We start from the raw sequence: 10,176 nt of genomic DNA on the forward strand, positions 1-10,176 counted from the left end.
GATGTGAAAAACAGTCTGGGCAGATAAAGGCAGAAGATGTTGCTTGTTCCAGCATCTTTCGATAACAGAAGTGCCATTCATCTTTTTGTCTTTGAAGAGATTTGATGGTAACTCTGGACTGTATTTTCTGTGAAACTCATGCACACATATAAAAATGCTATTAGCATTGATCATTGACAGGGTGGGGAAAAAAATGGTATATGGCTAGTGTCAGCCAAGAGCTTCCCAAGGGCGGGGATCCAAAGTCATGGCTACTTAATGTTTTCAATAACAGCTATTTCTTCTGCTGCACAGTGCGGTGTCAAACCATTCATGTAAATGTTGTCTGTCTTTGTTAGAGCTGGCAAGATGTCTTTCTCACTGGTGAGATGGTTGACTGACAGGGTTCTCTTGCAGGGAGTCAGGTCTTGGTTGTGACTGACGGCAAGTTCTGCAGAGAGCTTCCTCTTGATAGAGGTAGCCCGCTGGAACTTGTCATAGATCTCCACGCTCAGGCGCCTTCGAGTTTCTTTAAACTCTGCAGTGACATTGGCTGTCCACTCTGCAGCATGGGCTCTAAATTCCCCTACCTGTGGTAAAAGTGAGGAAAAAAAAGAAAAGCAGCATTACAAGGACTTCAGACACTGTTTAGTCCCAAGAGCCCAGTGAGAGCACAATGTGGCTTTGGGCTGGCAAAGAGCTGCTGCTGCTGCCAGCACAGATTTGTCATGTCACAAACTCATTCTTTTATTGTTAGCAACTGAAAAAGAAATGTCACACTGCTAAGAGTTAACAACAGTTCAAAAACACAATAAAAGTCTTGTCTGCTAATACTTCTTGCTTTTAATTACAGGCAGCCAGCAACACAGGAAAGCTACAAAGCCCTGACAGCTGTACAGTACCCAGCTGGTCAGGGGATGCTGAAATCCCAGCAGTCCAGGCTGTTATGTATTTTTACTAGGGTGCAGGGTTATTTATGAGCACTTTTACTGTATCTGGAATGATCCAGAGAGACCTGGCAAAGATTTTTCTAAATTTGGACAGAAAAGCTTTTTTAAAGTAAAACATCAGCTGCCTGTATTCCCTCTTGTCTGTGCTTGCTCAAACATAGCACCAATACAGCAACAGTTCCAGTCATGTCAACAACATGTCTGCTTTTACAACTGACTCCATTGCAATGACCTACTAAAAAGCAGCTTGATGACAACTGCAAAGCAGGACTTGAGAGACCTGTTACCAATTACACCCTGGAGGTGAGTATTTCCCCTGCAATGTGCAGATCTCCAGTCAGGTTGGCTGCAAGGTACCAGTTTATACCATCACTACAATTTCATATATGTATGTTGATCCCTGCTGCCTGCTCAGTTCTCTTTATCCTTCTATTGACTGCCTCTATGGAAAGACTGATCTACTTTCACTTTACCATCATCTTTACTCTGTAAGATTTCTTGTCACCATTTCAATGTTTTAGTACTAGGGAAGTTGGAGCATCCCATGAGCCCAGGCTGCAAGGGTAGGGTTGAGGAGGGGGAGAAAGGCAGTTGCTGGCGTGGAATCCCAGATTATCCTCATTTTTCCTCGGCTACAGTATGAGGTAGACTGGGCAGCTCACCCAGATAATCATCTGAGGTGAACTGTGGCCTTGTAATTTATATGCTGTTTATATTTTGGTGAGCCACTGGAAGAGGCTGCCTAAGGAAACTGTGAATGCTCCATCCCTGGCAGTGTTCAAAGTCAGGTTAGACAGAGCCTTGGACAGCCTGGTCTAGTGTGAAGTGTCCCTGCCCATGCCAGGGGGTTGAGAGTGGATGATATTAAGGTCCTTTTCAACCCAAACCATTCTATGATTCTATTTTTGCTTATATTTCAACCAAACCACTGTTACAATATTAAGTTAGGTAACTAAAGGAGGCACCATTTGAGAAGGTTATCTCATCATAGCTGTAAAAGGAATAGATTGATTCTCTTTAAATCTCTGCTTTGTAGGCAATTAATAGTTGGAAGTTACAGCACAGGGAAGATATATAGACTGTTCCAAAGCAAAGCATTTCAGATAAATTAACCCACTTAAACTAATTAGTCTAACTGGCACTGCTCAGTCCAGAATTTCAATCATTAGCAGGCAAGCTTGGACTTGGTGAGCAGAGAAATTAATAAAAACCAAACCAAAAAACAGAAACAGAGAAATTTGGGGGTAAACCATCAGAGAAAAGTGGCCAATGGGCTTATTCATGCTTCGTGGTGCAGTGAAAAACAGGAATATAATGACGGTAAAAAATAAGCAGCCTACCCAGGAGTGACAGGGTATCAGGAAAAATTTCCCCCTCCAGAAACAAAAAAAAAAAAGATCTCTTTACCCAGGGGTGCTTTTATTACATTTGTCTCAGCTTCAGTGAATTACACAGATGACTAACATAGACCCATTATGTATATTTTCTAAAACAAGGATATTATCTGTAATATACAGAGGACTTGCCCAGCTGCATGATTATTAGTATTTAGATTGTGCAATTAGGGTCAGACACACTGCACTTCTGATCTGAAAATAATGAAATCTGTAAATGCTGAAATATTTCAGCTGCTCCAATATTTTTATTTGTAGTAAACAAGTAATAAAGATAGGATAAGCTGTATCAGTGCACACCCTTGGGCAGCTTTGTCCTTCTCCAAAGCTTTCCTAAAAGCAGGCTGCTCATGGTCATAGAATCATAGAATAGTTAGGGTTGGAAAGGACCTTAAGATCATCTAGTTCCAACCCCCCCTGCCATGGGCAGAGACACCTCACACTAGACCATGTTGCCCAAGGCTCTGTCCAGCCTGGCCTTTAACACCGCCAGGGATGGTGCATTTATCACTTCTTTGGGCAACCCATTCCAGTGCCTCACCACCCTCACAGTAAAGAACTTCTTCCATATATCTAACCTGAACTTCCCCTGTCTGAAGCATACTTCTGTCCAGGGGAGTGAAGAACCAGCATGCAAGTTCCTATTTCACCCTACACATTTGTACCTTTCATCAGCTATGTAAGCATTTGCTAGACCAGTTAATTTGCTCAGGCACACATCTCTGGCATTGCATATTTTCACATTCAAGGGATGTTACCAGACTGGCAACTTTAAAATTGTGTCTTAGCAACTTACTGGAAGCTATGAGCATCTTGAACTGTTTCCCCATATGCTTTTAAAACTTGTTTTTACTAGTAGTTTCATTTCACACTTCCCTCATGTTTTCCCAGCAAAAGAAAAACAGTTGGCCATGCTCCTGAAGAAAGCAAGTCTATGTAACCCTTAGGACAGGCTTAGAATTCCCCCTTCAGCTCACCTCACTGCTGATGATGGACCTGTCTTGTACAGGGCAAGCTGTTCTATTTTAAGTTTTGCACATATAAGTTATTCAGAAGAATTTTAAACCTGTTAGTTGTTAGGATATGTGGTGACTAAATTCCAGTTAGATTTCTTTTGGGAAGCAAGTTTATGCAGCCAGCTAAAGAACATCATTAGATATGCCATTGGAGAGGGGCTCATGTTCCAATTAAAGGTGATGTGGAACATGAACATGGTGACTCCATTCTGTTTACCTGTAGACCAGAGCTATGATGCTGTTTTATATTAGAAATCATAGGGGGAAAAAAGAATAAAAATGCAGTGCTATTTCTAAGCAGAACTGAAAATGCATTAGTAGTAAACCAGAGGTAATTGGCACAGCGTGAGAAACTAGAATGAGTGCTGCATGAACTGTGCCTGCCCCAGATTACTGCTTTCAGCCCCTAGCTTTTGTGTGAACTGAAATGCACTCAAAAATGTTATCTCTTCATAATAAAACTTCTAATTCCATAGCACTTATGGGCTCAAGCACAAAAGGTTATAGGAAAAGAAATGTGCAGTTTTTAACAACTAGTATACATAAGCAATATGCTCTTCTAATTTTATCCCTCCTTTATCCATATGGGCATTTCTGTGTATGTTCGGGTTCTTTTTGTCCTTAGGGTATGACATTTCATCATAATGCATTTCAGCCCCTCTTCATCTAGGGGCTGACAGTCACAAAATGTCTTATTCAAAGTGATCAAAATGCCAGTTGTCCATGCTACTCAAATAAAGAGAATAATCTTAACATACCTTCCTATTGTAACAACTGTTTGCAGTTCTCCAGTTCTCCTGCCTCATTACAGCACACAGCTCTGTAGACTTCGCAGCTGTCGTATTTTGGGCAATGTGATATGAGGATGAGGCCTTAGTCACAGAAGTTATTGACAATTAAGTCCTTTACATAAGGCTGAACAACACAAAGTATTTCAAAAGTAATAGGAAAAACATGTCATAGGGATAGCACTTGGCTCAGCCACACAATAAGTAGCACTTTTCTGGTGATGATGCCCATGCCTAACCTTCTGGGAATAGAAATGCCAGCAGTAATGGGGACACAGTCTCTAGCCCACCTCTAGGATTGGCTTCCTCCACATCAAAATCCAGATTAGACTTAAAGTTGTTAGACATAGTTCTCAGGGAGCATCATCTCTAACCTATTAACACTGTACTTTGAACATCAAGAGCTAGTAACTTTATTAGGCATTTATGCAGCAATATTCTTACAGGTCTAGGGAAGATAGGTCTCAATGACAAATTTAAGAAATACGGTAATGGTAACAACTAAATATTCCACACAGCACACTTCACCACAAAAAAAGATACTTTCCTATCAAATAAAAAATATTGAGTCAATTCCTCGCCCAGCACAGGCAGCCTGGCCTCCAGCTACCACTGCAGATGGGCCTGGATATCCCATACACTGTATCATATCTGTCAGCTCCATGGGGATGTCTGAAATATCCTGAGCCATCTCTAGTAGCATCTCTAAATGTCTACATTAAGGTGTTTCTGTCTACCTGTAGCGGAAATGTCACATTTACTCTATTAGGATATAATGAAGAATAGCCTCTGAACAATTTTGAAGTGTATCTACTCATTTCTATTAAAGTCACTTTTGATTTTTGGGGGGTTGTCTGTTTTTAACTATACGTTAAAAAAAGTACTGCATGAACTTCCTGTCTGTCCAGACAGTTCCCAGGCTGTGCACACGTTATCACCAGTACCATTTAAAGACAGACATACTGAATTTGACAGAACTGGGAAAAAACATGGACATTGAGCAACCCATCTAAATTAATAATGACCTAAAACCAGCTCTCAATCAATATCACTGATGAGACAACAACTCTATTCATTTTCATCACCACCATGTTTTAGCTTCCCACTCTCTAGTTGAGCTCCATGCTTGGATAGAGGCCTGCAGCATAACCCAGAATATAAGTATGCCCAAAAGGATGTCACTGTTAAAAACAAGCAAAAAACACCAGCCAAAACCCACATTTGAAAATACTGAATCACATGCTTCATTGGTCAGTACATTTACTTTAATTCCTTACACTTGTCAGGAGTTTGGGGATCTTCCTGGAGACTCCACACAAATATCCAAGTAATTATAAAACTCAAACTGCCCACCATGCAGGAGGACGACTCATCCTACTATGTGTGGTCTGGACAGCACAAGCCATGTAGCCATAACCTTCACAAGAGTAATCTGGCGTTTGAATTAAGCCATAGCTGTGATCAAACAGAAAAAATCCACAAGCCTAACGAAGGTTGTCCTTAAATAGACCAAAATGAATATATACCTGTCTACCTTAGTTTCACTCCCTTCTTTCAGGAGATTCCTGAAAAACCCCAACATTACAGTATAACCAGCTAATCTACTTACAGGGTAGGAAGAAAGATATCCTGCTTGGATGGAACTCAAATACATGACATGAATGTTATGATATACTGGGAGGAGCAAACCCACTAAGTACCAAATCGGGGGGGGGGGGGGGGGGGGGTGAAGAAGCATTATATACACTATGCAAGAAAATTAAACCGTTTCTAAATAATACATCTAGCTTGTTTTCATAGCTGTACTTTATGTTGTTTCCCTTTGGCATACAGGGCTCATACAAGTTAGTGAAAGCCAAAAATAAAAGAGCAAGTAGATGAGCTGGAAATATCCACCTGACTGCATTTTAGGAAGAAAAAAAAAGTGACCTTCCTTACAGATATTCTTAATGTTCTACATGTTCCTCAGTACATAATTTCTAGCATTTATCTCTAATGCATTCTCCAAAGTTTTGCAGCTTCATTTTTCCACTCCAACATACTTCTTCTGTTGCTTAAAAATAATACATCCAATTAACCTCTCCATGATATGCTACTCAAGAGACAAAACCAGAAAGAGCATGAACATGTCACATTATCCAGGCAGCAGAGTAGAGTACATAACATTATGTCTCAGCTTTCAAGAAACTCATCCAGCATTCACAGAGAAATTGTTCTCGAAGTCCCACTTAAATATCACAGTAAAAAATGCAGGTACGGAGAGGCTTGATGGGTTTAACAATGCAGCTCTGAGTGGGTTGAGTCCCTGCGTGGGTAGGTTTTTCTATCTGCCATCTCACTTGCCGGCAGCTCTGGGTAAGCATACACTACCTCATCCCAACTGAGCTACTGCTGGCCACAAATTTATGTTCACTACATCAGTTATTCACAGGCTAGAGAAGACAGTAATGCAGAAGAGAAAAAGACAAGATTCACAGATGGTTTTACTGAAGCCTGTGCATTCCCAATACGTTAAGGAAATTTCATTTATAACCCAACTAAATAAACTCCTATGCCAGTTGTCTGGTTTTTAGTATTTGGGGCTGTTCAGGCTAGAGAAGAGAAGCTGCATGGAGACCTCAGAGCAGCTTCCAGTATCTAATGGGTCTACAAGGATGCTGAAGAGGGACTCTTCATCAGGGACTGTAGTGATAGGACAAGGGGTGAAGTTCTTTATGGTGAGGGTGCTGAGGCGCTGGCACAGGGTGCCCAGAGAAGCTGTGTCTGCCCCATCCCTGGCAGTGTTCAAGGCCAGGTTGGACAGAGCCTTGGGTGACATGGTCTAGTATGAGATGTCCCTGCCCATGGCAGGGGGTTGGAACTGAATGATCTTAAGGTCCTTTCCAACCCAAACCATTCTATAATTCTATGATTTTTGTAATTATAGTATTAGTAGTAAGTATCCAAACCACACAGGGCTGTAATCCATGGACAGGTATTTAGAGAAGACTGTGATCTATGTGTCTTTAAAGGTAAAGGACAATAGTAACAACACGCAACATAGAAATACCACAGGCACTAGTGAGATACCTCTACTGAGCTTTCCCAGGTGTTTGACCACTGCCTTTTATTCCTTCATCTGTCAAGACCTCAGAACTGTAGTAGAGAACTCATCTATACCAGGTCTTTTAGCTACCAGACTTAATTTCAAAGTGAATGGCACAAATGAAGCAGTAAGCAACATCTTATTTTTTGTTCACCTGACATCCCTCTTTTTCAGGCAAATATTAGAAGGGAAAAGATTCTATTTCATGAAATTGTAACATTGCAATTACATAAACAGTTGTATTTTTGTAGCCATGGTGGTCAGAAATGTTTTTGGAACAATGCTTCTCCCCTGGAAATTGGATTATGCAGTCCTGTAATAAGTAATGTTTGTGAGTTCATTCTGGTGAGCAATGATCATTTGGTTTCACCCACATAACTTCCACGAGCACATCTGATGCCCTGGATGAAACAACCCATAATCTCCAATGGCAATGCAGAGAGTCCATGAATTGTGATTATTTTTTTGTGGAGGAACATCTATGGTGGCAGCTGTGAGAATGTTTTGTGGAGATGTGACAGATGGCAGATGCAGAAATGGCCCTTTTGCTTTATCATGGTCTGATTCAACAAAATAAACCCAGGAAGCCTACAGTAATAATAGTAAAAGAATCTTACCTTACCTACAAACCCAGAAACAGATACACTAATGGTCACGACATTAATTTTATTTTAGCTCAGAAATATGAACACACCTGTGTTAGGTACCTCCTCAGAACTATTACTGAATGTTGCCCATCAGACACCTCTTTGCATAGAGCTGCATGTCTGTATCTCAATACCGTACACAAGTTATCAGCCTAATTATCCCAGTCTCTAATATTCTGCTTTGTTAGTAACTTCCAAAGGCAAGAGAAAGATGCTGGCATTTTCCTATCAAAATCAGCTGTTCTGTTTAGTTGTTTCATCTACCTCAGAGAGCCATCCAACCCCTCTTTCAACTAGTTGAGTGTAAATGACATCCACCTGTATTAACTACAAGAAACTATTTAGGTTCACTGAAAGCTGAGCCTAAGGTGATTCAAGAGAACAGCCTGTATTCTCTGTCTGCACTATACAGCAAATGACTTTGCTGCAGCCAGAAATAGCAAACATTAAGAATTATACTAGAAGCATAATGAAAGCCAAGCCACAGGCAGCTGAAAGACTGTCTCAACTTTCTCCCACAGGGAAGAGACAATGACTATTTCATAAAGTCATTGGACTGTTTTAGCTTATAGAGACATGCTAAAGAAAACAGCAAGAAAGGACTTTTAATTTTGACTTGGTACTGAGTAAAGAATGGCTACTGTAACTATATGATCAAATCCCAGTAAAAACTGTTTATTTCTTAACTTTCTAATGGAATAAGTGGAATGATGTTTGTATGAAATATTAAAACTCCACTTGTTGTTCAACGCTTATTTTACTACTGCAGTCATCCCTTGTAAAGGAAAGTATTCCATAGTTTCTCCAGTCCTTTTTATCCGTGACTGCAAAGCAGTTTCCTCACTGTCCACACAATTTGTTAAAGATGTAAGGGTATTCTGCTGAGCTGGTTTTGTGTGGGGACTCACTCACAAGACAGCTATTAATCAAATGCATACACACTCAGTGCATACTAGCACATGTTGGGCATCTTTTCTTAACAGTAACCAAGCATTGAGAATAGCTTTAAAATAAATAAATAAATATTTTCAGGGATGCTAATCATGAAGATTAACAGATTCCAGATTCAGTATCACTCTGTCAATAAAGTTAAATCAAAGATATCTTTGTCATGGTAACCTAAAGGGTTACATCTTGTCTCCAAAAATCAAGAGTTCCTGATGTAAACCATGATAATGTACACTTGGGGAATCCTCATGGATAATCAACTCCAAGAAACGCCACTGCTATAACTGAGCTCTCTTTAATCGATTTATCTTATTATGAAGTATAAGTCACTTGCTCCAGTTTTATTTTTGCAAATACAGTAGCTCTCACCATCACTACCTGGTTGCAAGCAGCCCTCATAGAGGCATTTCCATCTCCCCTGAACCACCTATTTGGCACAGTGAGGCAAGGGGGACCCTGGTGGGAAAGCAGGGCCAGGGATACGGCCTGGCAGGTGACGTACTGACAGCGGCCCCCTGCCCTCAGCCAGCACAGCATGCATGCTGCTCAGGGAAGTGTATTTAGGTAGCATGGCTCTTTATTGTAAATCAGCACCACACCAGCATCACTTTGGGACCTGGTACTTAATATGCAATAACAAACAGCCATCTCTGAAGGGCTTCCATATGCCTAGCTAAGAGGCATTATGTAAAGATAAGTCATATAAATATAAACCACCCCAAAATTATAACAGTGCATATGTTACCTGTCTCTGTGTGTGTGTTGAATCTTAAGTTGAGCAGTCACCACATGCCCAAAGTACACAAGGCTATGAGGAAAGACATCTCAGAAAAAAAGTGTCAAAAGCCATCAGCAGATCAGTTTCCCTGGGACTCACAGAACAAGTTCTTTCATATTCATTATTGCACATAGTATTACAGAGTATTCGTAAGAGTGATTAGTACAGAAACTCACTATTACAGACTGTTGCTAGGGGAAGACCGAGAACACCACCAGGATGACTTACACTTTTGAGAAGGGAATGGATCAAATTGACTTCAAAACCAGGTCAGAGACATTATGGAGGGACTACTCCCATCTTTCGGTTTTTTTGGGTTTGTTTGGGGATTTGGGTTTTTTTGCAGGAGTGAGTTGGTTCTTTTTGTTTGTTTTGTTTTTTCACTAGTCAAATTTAACTAGTTAGACCTATGAATGTATTTACTTCTTGAATGTGGCTATTCTTTCTCAAATACACTTTTCTGTACATCTTGGATGAACCCTTAATGCTAGATGAATTTCTCCTCAGATAGCTCTTGTGCCATTTTTTCCAAAGTTTAGACCACAGATCGAGGGTCTGTTTTCTGGTAACGTACTTTCAATAACATCTGCA

At 40.5% G+C, this 10,176-nt stretch overlaps 1 protein-coding gene across 1 annotated transcript in view; it reads right to left on the bottom strand.

Annotated features, from left to right (window-relative positions):
• Positions 1-251: 251 nt before the first annotated feature.
• KCNK2 (potassium channel, subfamily K, member 2) overlaps positions 252-10,176 on the bottom strand; it is a gene marked incomplete at its 5' end in the record, with an annotated part of 30,252 nt that continues 20,327 nt past the window's right edge. Inside the window, one exon of the mRNA XM_010013767.1 lies at positions 252-569. Within this exon, the coding sequence (XP_010012069.1) occupies positions 252-569 (318 nt within the window). The remainder of the gene's footprint in view (positions 570-10,176) is intronic.

The sequence above is a fragment of the Nestor notabilis genome, unplaced genomic scaffold, assembly GCF_000696875.1.
Source record: "Nestor notabilis isolate BGI_N333 unplaced genomic scaffold, ASM69687v1 scaffold9124, whole genome shotgun sequence".
Lineage (NCBI taxonomy): Eukaryota > Metazoa > Chordata > Aves > Psittaciformes > Psittacidae > Nestor > Nestor notabilis.